Source organism: Etheostoma cragini, chromosome 4 (assembly GCF_013103735.1).
Source record: "Etheostoma cragini isolate CJK2018 chromosome 4, CSU_Ecrag_1.0, whole genome shotgun sequence".
Classification (NCBI taxonomy): domain Eukaryota; kingdom Metazoa; phylum Chordata; class Actinopteri; order Perciformes; family Percidae; genus Etheostoma; species Etheostoma cragini.
Genome location: NC_048410.1, coordinates 28,292,082 through 28,315,522, shown reverse-complemented (window position 1 = coordinate 28,315,522; position 23,441 = coordinate 28,292,082). Strand labels below are relative to the sequence as shown.

At 39.3% G+C, this 23,441-nt stretch overlaps 1 protein-coding gene and 1 long non-coding RNA gene across 2 annotated transcripts in view; one reads left to right on the top strand and one right to left on the bottom strand.

Moving 5' to 3' along the window:
* The window catches only part of LOC117943752, a 16,455-nt gene extending 9,001 nt beyond the window's left edge, over window positions 1–7,454 (bottom strand). Inside the window, exons 1-2 of the long non-coding RNA XR_004656424.1 lie at window positions 7,349–7,454; window positions 4,802–4,803 (exon numbers count right to left, since the gene is read on the bottom strand). This is a non-coding gene — a long non-coding RNA (uncharacterized LOC117943752). The remainder of the gene's footprint in view (window positions 1–4,801; window positions 4,804–7,348) is intronic.
* lrrc38b (leucine rich repeat containing 38b) lies at window positions 3,443–23,441 on the top strand. Its single transcript, XM_034870074.1, has 2 exons — window positions 3,443–4,994; window positions 21,053–23,441. Exons 1-2 carry the CDS (start codon window positions 4,367–4,369, stop codon window positions 21,298–21,300), a joined length of 876 nt encoding a protein of 291 aa, XP_034725965.1. The 5' UTR covers window positions 3,443–4,366; the 3' UTR covers window positions 21,301–23,441.

Sequence of the window (23,441 nt, the reverse complement as noted above, 5' to 3'; positions counted from 1 at the left end):
CTCCTGTGGGTTGCTGTAGAGAGTAGACACGACCTATGTGGTCAAATGGTTAGGAGGACTTGTAATTCAAGGTTGACTTCCTTCGTTGCTCCTAACTGCTGACACTAGACGTCCCTGTCCATCAATTAATGTAAATGATCACGTTTTTGGGGGGAGAAACCCCCCAAAATTTTCAGGTTACACACTTTAGAATGCAAGACTGTGATCTGGAATAACTAAAAGCAGACTCTTGAGGCAGAACAAGTGTGATAAAACAGTCAGGTCCATGAGAGAGCAGTAAGTAATTAAACTGCTGGTAATTAGACCAGGTGCAGACAGGGAGAACACAATGTGTGTTGAGGCTGATCTTAAATGAGAAGCAGCTTTTGTGGGTGGAAGACTGGGGCAGGTGATTGAGGCCGCAAACGGCTGGTCGGCAGGTGTGTAATGGCAGGTCTGAAATGACAAGAGAGGTTAGTGTACACAACACACATTTATCAGATCAACTAAAGAAAAAAATTAATTTCTTGTCTCACAAGATGTCTGACATCCAAGACTGTCTGATAAATATGTTTTGCAAATACTTCTCATCAGTATCACTTTAACCCTCATGTTGTCCTTGGGTCAAATTGACCCCTTTTCCTGTATCAATGTTCTTTTTAGCTGCCCCAAATAACATGATTGATTCCACACAACGCTCTTTGGCATGTACAAATCCCTACTTTCAATAATTTTGGGGTGTTTTATTTTACTTTATAGCATTTGAAAAAATTTGAAGTGCTTTTGAAATATTAAGTAAAAGTTGACATATTCCAGTCTGTGATTATCCATCAACATCCATTCTTTTAATTTTAATCTAAATAATTCCTAATTTCTGCTTTTCAAACTCAAACATTAGGTATAATTTCCTACAAATTAAGGTTAATTGACCATAAATTCCAAAAATAACTTTAAAACCAAAGTTAATAAGTTAGTGTTACGTGGTGTTAAACACCAAAAAAAGTGACAAACATTGAAAAAGTCATTAAAAAGGAACAAACACTTAAGAAAAAGTTAAAAACATTGATAAAAAACGTCAACAAAAGTGTTGATGTTCAATTTTGACAGGAAGACAGCACAATGCGATGTTAAGACAGTTAAAAAAAAGAGTAGCACTATAACCCCCCTATTTTGCATTTGTAACCACCTTTTGTAAATTTTATTCATAGTTAATAACATAGTATAATGTAGGTGGATATAAGGACATTTTAAAGATGTGATATAATGTATATCTAATATAGATGTACAATCAACAATAACTATTACTTGAACTATGAAGCCATGATTTCTTAATAAAACTGTGTTTTACTGTATTGTCATTCATTATAAATTTATACACCAGCTTACTCTTGTTGGGGCCTACAGGGCTTATAAATTTGACAAAAACAGGATTACAACCATCTGCTTACAACCACATAACAGTGTTTTATTTAACATTTATTAAATGTTTATATGCTGTTCATAACTGCTGAATGGTGTTACCAAACTCACAACAACACATTTAAAAATAATTACATTTTCTCTTAGAATTACTGTCAATACATTGACATCTTAATGATTACCAAAAAAATTTAAAAAATAATCCCTAATGCATAAGGATTGGCAAAAATTCAAGTTTGCTATAACAATTATTATTAAGTTCAGTTTGATACGCTTTACAGTAACACATCAGAAATAATTCTCTAGTGATTAGTTACATAATTCTCTGTTTATAACTGCATGAAAGGGATTTTTTTTTTTAGTCCTGTCCATGAGACTGCAAAAAATGTCAGCATCACAGCACTAAATCATAGCCAGTTGAAATTGTTTTTACAGGGAACAAATGACGCTACCTCAGCTTTGAGTGTTTTTCAGTTAATATGTGCAGACTGTGATGAACGAGCAGCTCTTTTCTCTGTGGCACGCAGTAAACATCCCTGGTAGAGCTGCAGAATCATCTGACTTGAGTGGACGCCTCAAGGAAGAAGAGGTATTATTATATTATCTGTGATGAAGTGAGTTAGATGCCATTCTTTTGTGCCCTGTTGTTATGAGATGCAGTTTTCTGTATGTTTAGTTCAATCTATGTGTGCACTAAATAAGTAAAAGATATTAAACAATAAGTGCGTAAACTTTTTAATATATTACATTTGCATTATCTTCTTGGAAATCCACAATTACCATCCATGAGAGCACCACTTTTATTTATAATTTCTTAGACATCTCGCGCTACCGTCATCTTTACAGGTCTAATCGCTGTCTGTCTGCAACAACCTTGGTCTAATTGCATTTACTTGTTGGAGCAAATCCCATCTGGGAAATTCAATTAACATTCTGAAATGTCTCCATTATGGTTTGAATCTCATGGCACCTCTGATTTACCGTCCACAATATTGAGGTCGTAAAAATACATTCATGGAAAGGCAGATCAATTCATATTAACAGCGGACTAGTGGTCTGTTATGGATTTTTACACCAAAACTTAGTGCTCTATGGCTGAAATTGCAGAAACAAAATAAGTTGGAAAATAAAGGACAATGCTGCATGTTTTAAAGCACCCATTTTATGTTCATTTTCAGGTTCATATTTGTATTTTGAGGTTGTGGTTTCATTCTGAAAAACTCCATATTTTTGTTGCACTGCACATCGCTTCAGACCCTGTTTTCACCCTGTGTGTTGAGGTCTCTGTTTTAACGACAGAGTGACACATCTGACTTCTATACTATCTTCATTCGGAGTTGCACTTACTCAACTCGGTAAGATCCCATTAGCTAGATAACTCTTTCTTCAGCTTTGGTCAATCCAAGAAAGGATTAGCTCGGAGACTTCTTCTAGACGAGGACCACTTGTGGAAAACCTGCAGAACAGGGACAGGAAGTATTTCTTTTGGAGATTATTGTCATCTAGTGGGTGTTGTAGCAGGGTTTTTCCATTGAGAATGAGCTAGCATGTGCTACGGTTAGCCACCTCATCTCGGCTAGAGACGTAGAAAGCCGTGCAGATGTTGAACACCTCACCCGGAGACTGAAGACAGAGGACATTCAGAAACCGGATCTCACTCAAAACACCATGGATGTTTTTTTTCAAAGTTTTTATGCGTGTGGAAGCACCAGAAACACAAAATAATTTTTTTTTCTTCATAATATGGGCACTTTAACAGGTTGCAGTTTTACCTTTGAACAACTAATGAACCCTCTCCAAATGTCTGACATTCTCTATAATTATCAAACCAGATAGACCAAGTAACGGTTTGGTTTTGTCAATTAATTATTAAGCAGGTGAAAAGATCAAATGTAGGCTAGGAGAATGTAAAATATCAAAAAAAGAAATACATCTCTTTCCCTCTATAGCATCTGATTTTTTTTAGAAACAACTGATTTCTTCACAATGTAGGAAGTGACATCACATGTTGACAGCGTGGCTCAGGCACGCCTCCCTAGAAATAGGGAGAGGGGAGAGGGCATGAGATAAACCGTGGTAGATTCAGAGGCAGTTGTTGGATTGGCATGGCTGTGTGCAGCTCAGCACTGCCATCTAGATCCATGAGGCTCCTGGCTGGACATTTGGATTCTCTCTGCACAGCAAGACAGCCTTGAAACGGTGCTGGCTGTGCTGTGTTTTCACAGCATGTTGCAGGGCATTGGGAGTTAGAGAGGTGATAATAACGGGGGACAACCTTACTGCACACTTGAGCGATGTTCCGTGAGCCTCTCTCTCTCTGTCTCGTCTCAGACCGTTTCTACACAAAGACCTGGGACTAATGGAGGGATGCCATGATGTTGCTCTTCGCTTGTCATGCTTGAATCCCAGCTTCATATATCCTTTTGTGTCAGAGACCGTGTTGTCTTTGTCTGTCACTGCCGCCAGATCCACCGTGGGGTAGCGTGGCGGACAGAGCCCCCTCCTCAACCCCCCTCTCCCTTGTCTGTGCCCCTGGCTTCTCATCACTCCAGGCTCGCTCGTGTCTATTTACCTCTCTTAAGCTACCCTCCCCTCTATGTTAAGCTCTGTCTTTCTTGCTCTCCCGGTTCCTACTGCTTACCCTCTCCCTCTCTTTATTCCTTCAAAGCAGACAGTGTGCTATTCTATCCCAGAAGCTTGATATATGATCTCCTGGAAAACAGTTTCGGCCACTGTTCTGCCGCCTCACAATTCCTTCGCTATTTCAGATTTCCATCTCTACAACGGCAGGATGTTCCTTCACGAGGATTGATCCCCATCCACCCCCTTTCATTTCCCCCTTCCCCTCCCTTGTCCTGATCTCCTGCCCTCTGACCCTCACCCTCTTGTTCTCTGCCCCCACCCTTCCTCTTCTATTCGCAATCACCCCGAGCCTCTTTCCCCCATAAATTCATTTCACCACTTGACCATGTTGCCATGCATCTGCTGGCTCCAACGTGTCCTCATCTTGCTGTCCTCTGTCTTATGGACCCGGGGGGAAAACTGCCCAACGACCTGCATGTGCCCAGATCCTCACACTGTGGACTGCAGTGGTCGGGGGCTAACCCGTCTACCCAATGAGATCCCTTTGGATGTGCGCAGGCTGTTGCTGGCTGACAACTTGATACCCCGCATCCCCTCTGACTTTCTGGCTCTGTACAGTGACTTGGTCTACCTGGACCTCCGGAACAACTCCCTCTCCCACATAGAACAGGGGACTCTCAGCACCTCTTCCAGGCTGGTCTTTTTGGACCTAGGCAGCAACAATCTGACTGAAATCCCTAAGGGGACTTTTGGGGAGTCTCGGAGCCTGATCAAACTACGGCTGGGCAACAACCCATATCTGAGCTTGGTGAATGAGGACGCCTTCCTTGGCCTCACGTCTCTGAGAGAACTGGAACTGGAGCGTAATGCACTGTCTACTCTACATGTAGGGGCACTGAGTCAGTTGCCCTCCCTGCGGGCGGTGAGACTAGAGGGCAACCCCTGGGTGTGCAACTGCAACTTTGCCAGCCTGTTCGCATGGCTGATGGAGAACAGCCACAAGCTTCCAAACGGTACGTAGCAACATCTAAGACACACTTGCTTTCCATGTGCTTGACCCAAATATAGCTTATCTGAACACAACATACAACAGTATCATTGCAAATCCATTGCCATAACACTTCTCTGGTCTATTTATGTTTTCCTTGTAGGAGAGGGAACCCCCCTTCCTCTCCCGTGTTCTAATTTTGTCTCTTTCTTTCTCCACTCCCATAGCATATAATGCATGACACTGGGCATGTAATATGAGAGAATAGCCCTTCTTTGAAAGGGACATCCACAAGGATGCTTTGTTCAATATTAAACAATATAAAAAAATTTAATTTGCAGTTTCTCTGGTTCCCTATTTTACCATGCATACAAACATTAACCCTCATCCTGCGTGGTCAAATCGATCAATTTGAGGCTTGTTTTATATAATACTTATTTATATAACACTTGCCTTTTGGTGTACATTAAAATTCAGCAATATTATCAATTATATTTGTCCCACAGCAATGAAAGTCAAATATCTTCTCCTATTATCCTTCTCCGCTTAATCCATGTGCATTTTTAGGCCCACACTATAGACTCTGTCTACCACTGTTATTCAGCCTGGAGGTAGGAATTAGATACCAGGGCTGAAGTTTTGGTGTGCTTGTGTGTGCAATGCAGTCTGAATGTGTGCATGCATATCTGAGGAACAACAAAAAAGACAAAGGGGATGAACCATGTCCCTTTACAAATATCATATGTGGTTAAGCTCCATTTACATTGACCTGATTGGTCTCAACATCCAAAGCTAAATGATTATAAGGGGCAGAAAGATATGTCCCGGATAACACCCTCACAATAAGCATCACAAAAAATTCTCATAATTTGTATATTATTCATTTCAAAATAGATTGTATAGAATATCCAAAAAACCTCTGAGAAGCAATGGTTTCCTAAATCATTTGTATGTTTCATTGAGAGAGAGACATACATATTTTCACTGAAGGTCAGCCTTATGTATATTAATATTAATGCCCTTACAAAGGACACAGACAACAGTTATCTCATAAGTGCAAGCCGGCACGTGGGAGCAGAGGAGGCAAAAATGAACAGATCTGACAGTTCCGCCACACATGACTAGTGGCTCATGCTGTTATTGTATTCAGATCAAAATGTAGATTTGATGTATTTTGACTTAATCTGAGAATTTAATACAAACGTGGCTTGCAGTGTTGTGATATGCTGCATGCCAATGGATATTTAAGGTTTATTCAAATACAGTACACAATGTTCGGTAAAGGTTGTTATGTATTAATGTGTCCAGATAAGGAGTGGCAACATTTTTATCTGTTCCAAGGTTGTTTGGTGTGTGAAATCTTGACCTGTGTGTATGTAAAAAGAACAATTTTTCCCAAAGCATAAACAGCAGTGGACCAAATCGTCTGACTCAAGATGTGATTTTTTGAATTTATTTTTATTTTGTAATAAAGTGATGACAGAACAGGTTAAGGGTTAACACACAAACAGCCAAAATAGATTATATAAAGTAAGACAGTGACATTGAGTACGACAAAAATAAACAACAACACCCCCAAAAACATTATCACTGACCTTATAATGATCAATGCATTTCTATTTTTATTCTTAGGTATGTGTCATATATGTGTATGCATGGGTTTTCTGTGTTATGGTTGTCTTGCTACTAGATGCCTAAAATGTCCTTTGCGATAAATAAAGTATCTATCTATCTATCTATCTATCTATCTATCTATCTATCTATCTATCTATCTATCTATCTATTTATCTATCTAGTTAAAACTGGTGGGTAAGCAGAAAATGAGGCAAAAATTGAGGTCCAGCCAAACTTTGTATGTAGTTGGATGCATGGTGTGTGTAAAGGCAGGGTGCAAACTATGGGGGAGCTAGGGGGATCTCGGCTCCCCTTAATAAGACATAAGAAAATGTGATTTGTGAAATTTTGACAGTGTGTCTTTTTGACATGCAGCTTCAGTTTTGCGTAATGTGATCATTGTGGATTATTATGTGTACCATCGCAAAAATATCCTTAATTTAAACCTAATTCACTTCAATAAAAATACCTATACATAATATGTACTATTCATGCTTCATGCTTGTCTTGAGCATCGAGGGGTGGAGGCGCTGCGGTGGGTTTTCCACTCCTGTGTAGTACATGTGTCTCAAAGATTCGTAGAAAGAAATATATACGTTGGAGGCCATTATTCGGCGAGCAAAGTCCTTAAAATCCATTGAGCAGTTAGCATCACATAGCCATGGCAAAAAGAAAACAAGGCAGTTTAATTTTGCTTTTACTAAGAAATTGTGTGGCAATGATGTCAATAGCACGACCGATTCACCTGCTGCAAGCCCTGTTCACACACCTCCCGCCGGCGTGACAACGCAAGAAGAAGCTGAAGAAATAATGTCCTCTCTGGCTGGAGATGGTGGTGGTAACAGCTCATCAGAGGCCGGTCACTCTATTGCTCCTTTCTTCTGTTACATTGGAACAACCAGCAGTTGAGAGACTGGAACAGCCAATATACAGGGTTGTTTGTTAAGGATGGAACCCTGGGGTGCATCGCTTTGACCTAAATGAACTGAGGAATCATGGAATTCGTTGGTAGCCTAAGTAACTTTCACCATTGTTCATGTGAAATCTCAAAGACAGCCTGATGCTTTGTTTATAGACAAAGCATCAGCATTGTTTATCTATTGTTTATTTGTGGGTGGCTGATTGCTGTTTGACCTATCAATTCCTGTCGATAAAGCATAATAGGGTCAATCCTGTGTACTGTATACTTGTAGCTGTTGTGTAAGTAATTGTAAGTCCCAAGTTCGCAGAGGCCTTTGCTCAACTCCTCTAAAAACTGGCTGTTGCAAACTGCTGACAACCAGAAGCTGTGCTCCTTATATACATTTAGGCCATGGTGTGCCGTGCTATTGATACGTCTCTTGCTTTCCTCTAAGGGATCAGTATTTGCCCTAAAAAAACAGACAAATTTAGGCCTGAGGAAGAAAAGTTGATAAACTTGCAGGAATACCTAATGCCCCTTCGAAACAGGCTGCAACCACATAAATCACGGCTTCTAACTGATGTCAACTGCTAGGCATAATGAATTGCATTACTGTAATGCTGGCCAGGCACACATCAACAACAAAGAAAAAGCCAAAGGCCTTGCCAAGCTGCAACTATGGCTGCCAACTGGCCTCAGTCTATACACACACTCAAATTGAGTTAGTAATGCTTATCTCACCTCAAATGTAGCTCTTACATACCCATCAGGGAGTGTTTGCTTTACGACCCAAGGGATGAGTCCACCAGCTTAGACAGAACATCTACTGTTTACAGTAAATGTCTCTACATTTGTTCTTTTGTATAATTGTATCATTTTGCTTGGCCAAAAAAAAGGTGTCTAAAATGTACTTTGCATTGCTAATGATGCAGGGGGATTGATAACGTTTTTGCAAAAGGAATAATAATTTTTCATCTTAGGCTCATTTTTGTCTTCTAGGGCAATGCAAATTGGTTCTGTAACAGGTCAGAGAGGACAAAAAGATTTTTCACTGAACCGAAAATATCCTTTAAAAGAAGTTTGTGTGCATAATTTATAGAAGAGTTGCTGTGTTTTTCTTACTTTAAGACAGTTAAAACTGTGAAACAACTAGCAAGTAGTACTGACAATGTACTTTTTGCTCATGTTCATCAGTTTAAATGGACAATCTTTCTCCACCAGCAGACGTTCAATGTCTTTTATAACTCCTGAGTTATAAAAACTAAGAAGTACTAAACACACAACACCTGAATTACCATAACTGACAATTATTTCCAGACTGACTTCTATTTTTATGAGTACTACAGGAAAATATGTACAGACTACCGGTAATCAAGTTGCAAAGAACAGCTTGTTCGCACATGCAGTCATCATACTACCATACTACCAATTAACATAACAACTGAGCCCTCGATCATGATATTGAGATGACCTATTCTCTTGAACGCTGTGTTGGAAATGGATACAAAATAACAGATGGTCACTCATTAGTAAATGAGGTTGACTTGATGATCAACCATCATGAGTGTGGGTGTTTGAACTTAATATCTTTTTCATCATAGAGAAAAACAAAACAATTACAGAGACAGGTTTTACTCTTTAAATGTAACACCAGTGTCCTTTTTCCATCTGCGTGGGTGTTGTGTCTGATACATTCAAAAACAAATTAGTAATCGGACTAGAAAATGACCGTTTCATTTTAATGTGAGTGTGGCCTCTCTTAAAATTACGAACTCCACTGACATTCAAAGCACAAATTATTAAAGCTACTACAAACAATCGCTGCATCCCACCACACCCTCAACACTTTTTAAAATGCTTGTTCTGTATGCAGTGTGTTCAAACTTACATGATAATCTACATTAAAAGAATGGTAAAAAGTAAGAAAAACATTGTAAATATTAGTTACAAATATACTCCAGAAGCAATTTAGAAAACAAAAGTATAACGTAAGAGTATCATATGTTTAAAAATCATTGTATTGTGTCCTTAATGGCAGCTGTGTTCCAATCTTTTATCATCTCCTGTTATTAAAAAATAAGACATTAACATACTGTCTGTAGCAAAGACTATTACTTACTACATTGTTATGTAGAAAATGGAAAAGTAAGATGTTGGGAATCAGCTGAAAAAAGTCCACACATCTCTTAACTTAACATAACTGCACCTTAGCTTAGAATACACTACTAAATACATAAATAACAATGTTGCACCTACATGTTCCACTTACTTAGTTTGGCTTATTTGAAGCTTGTGTAGATTTATGTGATTCTTACTGCTCTTGGTTTGTACTTTTATGGTTGAAAGCACTTATTGGAAGTTGCTTTGAATAAAAGCGCCAGCTAAATGAAATTGAATGTGAATGTAATGTGTGTCCATAGATTTCCTATTAGCATTAATTAGGCTGATGATGTCACAGCATTGCATACCTTTCAGAAAACTGCACGGCACCCGCAAGGCAAGGCAAGGCCGCTTTATTTGTATAGCACATTTCAGCAACAGGGCAATTCAATGTGATTTCCACAAAAATGATTGAAAAGCACAACTAACAACTGGCGTATCGGAAGGTCGAGGGTTCGATCCCTGGCCCTGCAGTCCTGTGTCAAAGTATCCTTGGGCAAGGCACTGAAACCTGAGTTATCTGATGAGGAACTTGTATAACAGTGTATGAATGGTGAATTGTTCCTGCACTTTATAAAAGCGCTTTAAGTAGCTGTTAAGACTAGGGAAGCGCCATGTAACAAAAGTATTTAAAAAAAACAACAATAAACAGCTAGCAGAATAATTGAACGGAATCTCAATTGAAAAATTGTCAATAAAACATGACGAACTGCGTTGCTATTTTAGAAGTCATGATGAGATATGGTTCCCTCTGCGATGGCCTGCATAATGTAGCAGCTGCACAGCCTAGGCTGTAAACCCAATTCCCATTCCATTTTTCACATCCTGATTCCCCCTGTGATTTCAAGTTCACTAAGCAGCATGCTCTTCTGTTTGCCTAAGTTTGATTACTGCAGGTCAGCAGTGGAACTTATTTTGGGATCGAAAACACAGATTACTTTCCACATAGTTTTGTCTCCTATGTGCAGGTTTTCATGTTGAAGTGCAAGCGATCAGACAAACACACATCCATCTGTCTGCCTTCTTTTACTTTTTGCAGTTTGTGGGTTTTTAAGCCACCAATCAGGTTCATTAATGTTTTAACGAAGGCATGAGTGTCAACATGATCCACTGCTATCGCCAGTGCTCTTAGGTTAAGGATGAACAAAGACTATGTATAATTCAGAGTGACACAGTTCCACGGCACATTGGCCAGGGTAATTGGAGCCAGAGCTGCCTACAGGGCAGGGCAGGCCAACTCCCATGAGAGATCGAGGCTGAAGCCCATCGTAGCTTTGCCATCAACCCTGCGAAATGTTTCTAACAGTTTCACTACAAAGTAGCAATTTGTGTGACAGGGTCAAAATCTGGATTTTATTCACAGTCTATCTAGTTGCTCCCCAGAGACCAGTTACCCCTCAGCGGGAGCAGCATTGATAATGTGTCCAGCACAACATAGCGCACACACGCAATGCCATACCATACTGCCTGATGCGATATTGCAGTACTGGCTGTCTATGCTGCCCATGTGATTAGAAAATATCTATTCCATTAACTCAGGCTGACAGCTTATTTTATCCTGGCCTAATTTAATGTTTATTTAAAGAGAGAGCGAGAGAGAGAGAGAGAGAGAGAGCGAGAGAGAGAGAGAGTAGGTGGACAGAATTACACAGTGTGATAGCATCGGCTGCTGCATGCACAGTAGCAGACTGAGATAATGTGCCGGTGTCAGAAATAAAAGGTGAAAAGCCAAAAGGTGTATTTCATAGGCGGTGTGCCCTTTTTTGGATGATGGATGCTTTCCTTTCGGCCTGTGTGTGGTCGAGTGTGAACAGTACATGGACATACTTGGACCTGCTGTTATGTCATTATGAATAGTGACAGTGAGCATGATGAAAACGTGAAAAGGAATCCACTATTACAAGTATATGCTTCATTTGGTCTCTTGTATTTGGGAATTGGATCATTTCTTTTTAATGTGTGAATGTGTGCTTATGTGATGAGACATGTTGAATACAATACAGTGATGTTAGTGAGTCTCCACGCGGGAGGAATTCCCTCCTGAATGAGTCACCCTCACCCCACTGTCACATGAACGCTTGTCATTTTGTGCATCCATAACACACATTCTGTTCCTCTCCAACTCCTATTCTTGCCCTTCTCTTCACTGAATCTCTCACCATTTTCCCTTCAGATTTCTCTCACTCTTTCTTCCTGTGATTGCAATTGAATACTTCTCCTGTTTCTCTGTAATTATGTCTGCCTGGTTCTTTTCACATCTGCTGAGTATTGGCACATTCACCCAGTTCGTCCTCACCCAGAAAACGACCTTATGGGTCGATTGTGCAAGCACGACAACTTCTGTACTAATTATCGCAAGAGCTAACAAGGAACTGAAGGGACAAAGTCTAAGACCGCAAAAATAACATAAGGAGTCAGATTTGGGTGGTGGATGTATCTAACAAAAAGGACTTTTACTCAGGAGACCAGGACACTGAAACTGAAAGACATTCTAAAATTAACCGATACCTATAGTCATATTACCTATAACTTTTACGGACCATAGTCTGTGACGCAATAATGTCCATGACATTACATCTTTATTTTAATCATTTAAAGCCAATCCCTGATGTTTACTAATCTTAGGTATTTTTATTATCAAACCTAACTCACTTTGACATTTACTATGTGTTTAATACTTAAAAAGGTCAAAACATTAAAATGGCCACATGACTAAGGACTACGATCACATGATTGACTGGCGGCAGTAAATAGAACGGCCGTATGTGCCGTTTTTGGAGTCTTTGGATCGTCTCATGATGGTGTTTAGGTACGACAATGTGATGCTATTCATTAGTAGGGCAGGGACGGTTTTGGGAGTCATTATCACAACTGGATTATTTAGGTAGAGTGTCTAGACACTAGTGGTTCGGGAACAAGTGACAAAGCATTATTGCCTTTGCAAATGGTGCAGAAATCAATCTGGACGGACAGGTGTTGAGGGAGGGAGGAGAAACAAGCCTCCAATATCAGCCTGTGACAGCTAGGTAGATCAATCATGGTTGAGACAGCAGATAGCGTCTCCTCTACGCTGGCTGTAATCCTAAATGTAATCCATCAATTATCCATGACAGGAATGTAACATAGCTGTGTGGACTGACATACCTTATAGTGTTAGGGCATGATTTGTGTTACAGTATGGTCTGGTAGCCTACTCCAGCCACATGCTTTTGTGAAAATAGTGTTTGTACTGTATCAGCATACCCATTCATAAAGCTGGTATTGACCCTCTGTACATGTAGCCCATTTGACCCATTAAGATAATACTTGGAAATCTAATCGCAGTGTCTGCAACTAGTTCCATACGCATCACTGAATTACATTTATTCAGTTACATGAATTACATCATTCAATTACATTGAATAACATAAAGTTATAGGTATAAGAACCAAACACAGTAAGTTTCTCTCTCGCACTCCTTTATATTCTCTTGATCTTGCTCGTTCTAGATCACGATCACGGATCTGTGGCATTATCAACATGCAATACTGTCGACGTAAGACTAAAATGTAGCATGTTTCCGTTGCCTTCCGCCTTTTCTAGCCCTCTCTGTCTCTCTCGCTCTCTCTCTCTCAAGCCCAGACACTTATTCTAAATTCACACCACAGGCAGCCGGCTCTGTATTTGGTCCATTTCGGTTGATTAACTCTCCTTTTTGGCTCTCATGACGGGTCGGATGGGTATGACTGAAACACTGACTCGTAATAACTGCAAAGCTGCATTCTCACTCATTCAACCCAGGGGCTGAAGTGGAACAATCTGGAACTTCTATGACACCTTCGTTGGCTTTTTCCTAAATGTGTGTTTCATTCAGTGGCAACATTAATTAGGCAACAGCCTGTGATTACTTTGCGTCTGTAATAACAGCTGGGCAGTTGAGTGTCTGTGCTGATTTCAGATGTCTGTAATAACAGCAGGACATATGAGCGTCTTTTATCTGAACTAAACTAAAGTCAGTTGTGAAGGGAGGATAACACTGTCTGGCCCCTGTGTTTTTAATAAAATCCGATAAGATGTATAAATACATCAAAAATCCTGTGTAAAGTTACAGTAGCAGTTACCTTCATTGCTAACCTTGTATTTACACAAGGTAGTTGGAAATTGTGCCAAAAATGAGCTATTTTTATTGTGTTACATATTTGCAGTGGTACTCTGAAGCCAGATACCGGCAAACAGAATAAATTGAAAGAACATTGTGTGATAATGAATTTTCACTGCAGTCATTTTGCTGCTGGTTTGTAGACATTCTGAACATTTTCTTTGCTAAGCAGGATATATTAGTGTAAAAAAATATTACATCGACTTGGCCTACATACGTTTGTTGACACAAAGCAACATTTCCTTATCAGACTTCAGTTTCCTACATCGCTTATCTGAGGCCACATTCACGTCTGGACCTCCCCCCTTAGTGAGCGAAGTGCACATTGTGTCACAGACAAACTTGTAATGCTGAGAAACTATAATTATGGTGTTTGTTCCAGAAGATTCCACTTTTGGGCAAATGGCACAGCTGTTGAGTAATTCCCCCTTTTGTCAGGCAGTGTAATACGCCTGTGTGCCCTATTGTGTCACGCTTAACTGCAGCAGTGCAGCTCCAGTGGAAAGCCACTATTTCTCCATCGTCTTGTTCACTAACTCTGCACTGATCATAATATATGTAATCATCCTGTAGCTCTGACAGAGGCCATGTGTTCACCAGGATCATTTTAGTCTCAGATGTTATTAATGAAGCATTTAGGACATGCAAGACCAGACAGGACAGTCTCAAAGACAAAGGCCAAGTCTCTGACGTGATGGGTTACTTTTTCATGCAATAAGTGCACTGTGAATATTTATGTCATCCCAAGCACATAGCCAATGTATTGGATTTTCAGATGTTTTTTTCCTTTCCTTTGTCTTCAGTTAGATGTGTGGCAATGCCACAAATGAAAAATTTTCGTTGTTTTTAACCCTCATTTGGTCCTTGGGTCAAATTGACCCGTTTTTCTATATCAATGTTCTTTTTAACTACCCAATTGTAATTAACCAAAATAACATGAATAATTCCACACAATACTCATTAATTTTGGGGCATCTTATTCAATTTTTTAGCATTTGAAAAAAAAAATTGAAGCGGTTTCAAAATAGTATTGAGTAAAAATTGACATATTCCAGTCTGTGATTATCCATCAACATATATTCCTTTAATTTTAGTCTGAATATTTCCTAATTTTGTTTTTTCTAACTCTTACATTAGGTTTGATTTCCTAGAAATGATTCATTACAACAAGTTCTGTGCATTTCTTTCTTTCTCTTCTGCGTAGATCTCGTAACTGTCAGCAATTTATTAGCAGGGATTTATCTTGTACACAATCAAAAGTACATGACTGGAGCCACTTTAAATGGCAACCATGAGAATAAATCATTAGTAACTTCACCAGACTTTAGGACTATGAAGAAAAATAACCACACACTAAATGTTTAGTCTGAAAGTCCAAGGTCCAACCACTGCCATTCTCCAATGCTGTCAGAGAAGTTGGAAATGTAGTAAAGAAAATCTTCCCTAAAAGCCCTGCTGAGTCAAACTGTGATTTTAAAAACTGAATCCATTCTTTGTGGTGTGATCCATATTTACTTATGCAACACATTTAAAACAAAACAACGTGATGAGATTAACCATCTCTATGTATTGTGCACTTGTTTTCCCTTAGACTGATCGTATCCAGACAGTCTCCAGATCCAGATAGCCTATGAATTAGTTATGATTCCCATAACATATGGTAGCCATGCCTTAAAATGAATCACACCCGGGACCAGTGTGCTTTTCTGGCTCCACCAGGATTGTTGGTATTGGCATCTAATCAGCCTCATTATTGATGCTGACTCACTTGATGTGATCCTGATCCAAGCTATTTGAGTTTTCTGCAGCTTCTCCAACAATGCCTTGGTTCTTGAAAGCCTGGTTACGGTATGTGTGTATGCCAGGACAGAAACAACGGCAGTCACTAATAAAAACAACAAAAAAACAAATTAGGGTACAAAAGTTACATACATTAATGAAGTGTGAAGTATACTTCCAAACAATGAGGAAAAATGACCGAAGCAGGACTTTGACAAGGCATTTTCATGAACAAGGGTAAGGCTTGTGACATTTTTATAATTTTATAATCATCAACAAATCCACCAAAAAGAGCTAAACCAACAATACATGTTCATTACTAAGCTGCATTACATGTGTAGCCAAAGCCTGATATAACATATTAATCCGTGCCATTAACCTACATTCTTGTCTAAAGACTATGAAAGCATGTCAATTAACCATATTGCACTGAGTTACTTTATCTTTCATTATGATGAACAAAAGTACTGTTTAGGCTTCTGTCAATGCTCATTATATGTGTTTTCATTCGCCACTGAAAATAGTCCCCCAACTAATGCACAAGTTATTATTTTTCAGTAACTTTTGCTGACTACAGTGCCCAGATATTTAAGGATATTATTTGGCTTTGCAGAGTTTGAGTTTAAGGGAAATGTGTACAATGGTCAGCACCATCTATTGCTGTTTGTTTTCTTGTTCGCTTTCTTGTTTTCATGTACAGTATGCTTGAAATAGTTGGATTGCATATGCTTTTTACTAGTTTTTGTATGAGCTAGATAAAAAGTAAAAGCCGCCCATTTTTATCAAATCATTATTATGGATCGAAAAGAAACTGTAAATCAAAAGAGATCAAAACAAATGCATGCCTATTAGAAACTTTAGTTTAGAGTTTATTGTCATTGGTTTTGGTCACAGAGACGTTACAGAAACAATACAGGCAGAATCTTGAAAGTAATAATATGTTAACAACAAAAAGCATGCATTTGATATTTAATATCAGTTTTGCATTATGTGTGCGTGGATGTGTGTATATCTTGGGTCTACTAATTAAATGTTAGAGGAAATGTGAGAATCTGGATCTTGTATTAAGGGATTAGTGTCACTAAGTTTTATCAAGCTCTTAGAGAGTTCAGTTACAAACCTAATTAATAGTGTAGAGTACATCGGAGGAGCAAGTAAACTAATTCCATGCCACTTCTCACTTGCATTAATTCTTTTTCCATTGCCCGTAATCACTTTTGAAGCTTTTTCAAGCTATTTCTTTTTACATATACTTGTACATCTACAACAAAGTTTTACATAATAAACATACAAACATACAACTAAAACAAGCACTTATTTAATTGTTATTTCATTGTAACTAGTGCAGTACCCGTTGAAAGAAATAAAAAGGGGCTGTACGCTTGACCTGTAATATTGCTGCTTATAGACCAAGTTGAAACCCCAAATTACTTAGAGAATTGGAACCCAAACCACTTAATATACAACTCCCCTGCACGCCCAGTATACCCTACTACTAACTTACTGATTCACCTGACAGAGAATGTTGCAGATTCAGAATATAGTCACAAAATATCACAATGAAAATGTGGAGTAACCAATGGGGTCGGCCTCTCCTCTCTAAGCGGAGCTCCTATGGCGCCGTTTTAATGCTACGAACCCATCACCCTCCGTTAGCATCCCATTGACTGCCATTCTTTTTGGCGTCACTTTGACAGTGAAGAACTTTACATTTGAAGTGTCTAAAGATTCTATTCATCCACTGTTTATTTCTAAAGGAACAGAACAATGTATAAAGGCTCCATTACCTTGTATCTGACGTCATGGTTCCATAGCAGATGTTTTTTATAAGAATAGGCTAACGATTGTATCATAACTACACAACTTGCTGTCGACAAATCAGGAGAAGCTTGCAGACAGTTTTGACTTACATCAGCTGTTTAGCATTTTAGTTAGCAGTAATTAGCCTTTGTCTATGTTATCATCAACAATGGGGTCTGTTGGTCCATGTCTTTAACTGTCTATGGGAGTAACCACACATTAGGCTCATGGACTCACAGCCCGTTGAGAGAGAGCGAGAGGGAGGGAGGGTGTTATCTTGTGTCGTATGATCCTGGTGTTAGTTTCCATACAGGTTTAGTGGCATGACAGCTAACAGTGCTGTAAAATGTTGTGGCGTCTGTGTGTGGGGTGCAGGTTACCTTCCCACCAAACACCAACAACAATGTGACTCAAAACAGTGTCTGGTAGCCTGCTTATAAGTAGCATCACGCTCTGTCTGTCACTTGTTGTCTGTATCTGGTTGTGCTTTGCAAACAAGCCCAAACAAATCAACTTTTTTTACAAAACTCCCCTAGGATCCGGGAAGAAAAAAATAAATAAACTGTGTGTACGGTTCTACAATCCGTGGGGACAGATTTTAAACTGTGGGTACAGATTTTCAATTCATATCCATGTGGACAGAATGTTAAACTGTAAACACGGCAGTGTTTATTTATTTTTCTTCCCCTGAGCTTCAGGACAATGACCACAACAGGGGGTTAAACCATCTTTTAACATTAGAAAACTGATATAGACACTTTTTCACGGAGATTTTGAGTCGTTCCCCACGACGGGATGAATTTATTCTCTTTCTCCCAGTCTTTGTTATGTTTCTTCCCATGTTTCGCCCACTTTATCCTGGGCATTTATCCCTCCAAAAACTCTCTTACTGTCCAGTTACCAGTCAGTCGCGACTTGTGCATATTTTCATTTAAACGTCACTCACTGACGTTTTCCTAACCAGAAAAAAACAGATTGCCCTGCTCTGCTTCTGGCCAGTACTCGTTGCGATCTGGGTCAAAGCCAATTAGAAGCAGGAAGTGCGCGGGGAAAAACTCAGCTGTTTCATGTGTGTGTGTGGGTAAAGGGGAGGGACAGAGAGAACGGGTAAGAAAAACTCCCTCGTTTAAATAACAACTGCTTTACAACTTATTATGGAGCTGGGAACAAGACCAAATAAGCAACTTAGAAACAAGCCCAAATAAGCAACTACACTTTAGAAACAAGGCCAGAAAAACGCGACCCTTGACTACCACTATTTGTAAGTGACTTTACAGAAAAACAAGCCCAAAGTTGCTTATAATAAGCTGACTTGCCAACACTGCTCTGGTCCTGCGCTGTGCTCACTCTGTCTGCAAGGGGGGGGTGGCCAGCGGCTAAAGCGGGAAAGGCCAATGGGCCCCAGCGCAGCACAAAGCCCAACGCAAGTGTCTCTGCAATTTAAGACCACTTGTTAATTTCCTGTCCTGTGCCCACGTGGTTTAAATAGAAAATGCACCTGCGTCCAGGTCTTACCGGGAGGTTTGTTCAGATACATTCTTATTATATTAGCATACATAGCATATTGCTATTTTGAGACGGCAGAAATGGATTGCGCCATTGACCAACAAAAACCTAGTCCAAAGTCAGTAACAAAGCATTTGATTGTTATTTTAACAGAGCATTAGTAAAATGCGCCTAGGCTCGTGCACAGCATGCACACACTATGATTGGTACACACACTTAGGGAAGAGCAGCAGCACACTAATGTAAAAGATTACATGTAAAAATAGTACGGTGCAAATCCGCCATCATAATAGCAGTGCACCATGGTGCAGATGCACCTGGCTTTTAAAGGTAATGGGAGATGATAATCTGAGTGGTTTATTGCATTGTATCTAAGCACACAACACACTTATGAATGAATGAAGACACTAAGTACAACCGCCGTCAAACTAGCAAAAGTGGATTTGGACGCGCTTTAAATGCAGCTCCATGCGCTTCACGCCATGCGATTCACGCCGTGCGCTTCACACTGTGCGCTTTGATCAATAAAACAGGGCCCATGGTGTGCTTCTTTTACCAATATATATGTAACTATATCTTTTGCATATCTAATCCAAACAACATCAAACTTGGCACTGCACTTATTCATGTCTGTAGAAAGACACCTGTCAAGTTTGAAATCAGACAAGCAGACCTTCCTGCAATTTACAGATAGAATTTAAACGTAGATGTACTGTAATTCAGAGTTAGGGTAGTTTGATGAATGGGCATTATTGTATCCAATCACAAAAATTATTGTTTTACATTTTTATTATAACAAAGCATGCTGCAATTTGGGCTTGCTGTTGAGCAAAGACCCAGAATTGATGAACTGCCAAGTCTGTGCATGTGCTTGTGCAGTATCATTAGCCTCCCACATTGCAAGGCTTCATCTCTACCCACCTATAAGCTAACTTTCACATCAATATGTCTAGTTTTTCCATACAGTACATTGCCAATATTAAAATTGCTACTGTATACATTAGGTTCTATAAGATACTTTATCATTAATTGACATGGAACAGCAACGCAAGCATCTAATCACCACTCAAAAAAAGAACTCAAAGGTTCCCAAAGATGGCTGTAACTCATGTTGAATCAAGGAGTCTGTAACCAGTGTGTATACGTGGTAACACCTAACCTTATGGTCCAGTTCTGATCTCATTTGTAGTCATGAGTTGGAAAAGTAGACTCACTGCAAGACTACCCTTGAAACCCAATAAGCTACAGTCAATGTCCTTTTCCATTTACATCATGTCTGAACAATAAACTATGTGACAAAGACAGAGACACGTAGAGCAGCATGAACTGATTTATCATATTTTCATCGTGAGATGAGTTTGGTCAAGGTGCCCCTGTCTCGGCCGCTGCCTTTCACTGATACATCAGTAAGGGTTTAAGACGTGAACATGTGTTTTCTTAGAGATTTGCCTGGTGCAGCTGGCAGCTGACATTAAACTGATTTGAATAGATTTTTATTTCCTTCTCCAAGCCATCCACTAAAGCAATTGACTTTGTCTTGTTGTCAGAGGCTACCGCTGCACTACAGACACAATAGGACAAAAATAACGCCTCTCTTAACAGTACAAAAAAAAACAATTTCAAATGTTCTATATATAGTAGTATTTACTGTGTGTGTATATATAAATAGTTAACTTTACTGTCATTCACACTGTCGTATCACTGTGCTTTACAGTTTCTTAGTTTTCTGACTTCGTTTCCAGAACCTGCAGTCATGCTGTGGGTGGGTGTACTGTGTATACAGTGCAACTTCATCTCTTATGTGAAGACTTCTTGTTGACCTTATGGTTATTAAATCAGTTTCCAGTCTCAGGAAAAACAACTGCATTGGTCTGTTGAACTGAATTACCTTTCTGAATTAAATACCTGCAGCATACACACAAGAGAACTTGTAAAATATGCACATCTGTGATGTAGGCTGTAAGCTATGGCTCTGATAAGCAACCATGGATCACCTTAAATTCAAAATCTTTGGGGATTAAATACAATTGTGCTGTACAGCAAGCACAGACGTAGCTGTTCTGAGTGCCTGCCATATGAATACATGTATCTAAAAGTCCACAGATATGACATTATTCACTGCAACAGCAGGTTTAGCAGCATGCCTAGTAAATCTGTCTAATCTCATTTTCTGTTTTCGATGCAGGGGTGGAAGGCATGGAGTGCTCCATCCCCATGGACGGCAGACGTGTGTCCCTGACACAGCTCTCCAAGGACAGTTTCCGTGAGTGCCAGGCCACCCTGACTCTAACAGACCTGCTCATCATCATTTTCTCTGGCATCTCAGTGTCGGTGGTGGCCATCATGACAAGCTTCTTCCTGGCTTCCACTGTTCATTGCTTCCAACGCTGGAGTAAAGGCACCAAAGGGGATGAGGAGGAGAGTGAGGAGTGAGAAGGGTTTCATTCTGAGGGCCCTGTGTGGTCCTGGTACTTCAAACAATGAGAGGACACCACAGACAGTGTGTGCTACATGTGACAGGTTTCATGCTGCCTCCTCCCTGGTGAAAATCCAACGGTAGGATCTTGCTCTGGTACAGTTGTTTTCTTCAGATATAATATATGGTAACAAACGACATTTCCAACCAAGGAGTCCCAATAAAAAATAGTGTGGGCCCTGCTCCACTTGCAAAATTATATTATAGAGATCGTATTTTTTTGGCTGTTGGAGCATGTGGTCATCTTTTATGGCTGCTGGCTCTTGGCTCAATGTTGTAGTGGGCCTACATAAATAAAGTGAGGCTTACACATTTTATATTATAGTAAAACATATAAAAGAAAAAAGCGTTGCCACAGCGCTGTCACATTAGTAGTAGACAAGGCGATACCTTTGCAAAATGTAATCACCTGAAATCTTGTAAAGTTAGGGCAAACCTTTTTTTTAATGGAGTTTATCTGTGTAGGGCAGCATTTGTGATCCCATTAAGAAACAATGTCATACCGACCAATGACCTCAGTAATTAACTGCCTATACCATGATATGCTGGCGTATCCTGCCGTTGACCTTGTCTTTTGTTGGACAGCCTCACTCACATTCAAATGTGACTCACGTGTCGCTACTATTGGCGAATACTTGTTCCTTCTGCACGTGAAATTAGACCGTGGCCAAGGGTGTCAGTCAAACAGAAAGGGTTTGGACACTGGCGAGGTGTTTCTGTAGGTAGCTGATGTATCGTAGGCAGGAAGAATTTCCAGTGGGTCTACACATTATTCTAGCAGTATATTCATTATATAATCACAAATTGATGTGCAATAGAAAACACTGTAAAGTCAAACAAATATAAATCAAGAGGATGTACTATATGCTCCTTAGAATTGATTACTGTGACCTGTGTAGAAAGATGAAATAACATTATAATCTTGATGCGGTATTAAAATAGAATCTACGTAGAACTACTGTGTCAAATAACGCACTTTATATGGCAAAGCTAATTTTTGGCAAGGATCTAATTATACTATGTAGACTGGTTTTGTCTTTATCTGCCAAAGATTAGGTGAAGGAGAGATTGCATATGGGCTTTGTTGTGGATGATGTGTTATTTAGTGAGGTAGGGATAGCTACTTAAAAGCAGGCGGCACTATTGCCAAATCATGCTTTGTATACTATACTTTAACAGTTACGGTCTCCAAAGATAATCATTTTCCTCCAGAAACAGCTGTCCTACATTGCTTCATACATGGCAGTCTTTAACCTCTGTTTTCACAGTCCCTTCAGAACAAAAAGGTATTCACTGACCAAGAGGTCTGTCTCTCACATTGATGTTATGTTCAAGATAACCTGAATTAATACATCATGGACTCTCAGTTAGCTTTTTCTTCTTTTCCTAAACATTTTCCAATGTATTATAGCAAAGCTGCTGATTTAGTATCCTGGAAAAGTTGCACACCAAAATGTATTGTATCGACAGAATCTGCATTGAGTGACAGTAGTCAAATTCAAATTGAATGAAGTAGCACCCTGAATATCATGGGTTTCTCTTTGTTACTTGAATCCTGTGTGTTAAATCCTCTGTTAGCATTAGGAATGCTTAAAACTGGAGTATTATAATTATTAAAAAAATTGGTATTTTCCCCAGAGCTAAGTTATGTTGCTTTGCTTCTCTCATTCTTGTAAGGCATGAATAATGCAGCAAAATTGAGATATGAACCAGAACAAAATGTCAAGCTTTTAAATGCAGACAAGCAGAGGATAGAAAACGAGACATGAGGAAATAGTTATAATTTCTTTGTGGTTGATTAAAGAAAAAAGAATAGCAAATGCCTGTATCCCTTAAGAACAAGTAATGACCCTGCATGTGCAGCATTGGTAAGCACATTTTTGCAGCACTGAAAAGAAATAAACATAGCCTTAGTTATTCATTTTTGTCGTTTTTTTTTCATTTGCATTAGCATCAGTAAAAGCACAAAGATTTCACAGGAAACGTATGTGATTCTAGTACCATCCTGTATTGTCACAGTATGTTTTGATTTATGTGTATTGTCACGTTATGTTATAAAATGCCACATCCTTATAAATAGTGTAAGATTTGTATTGTA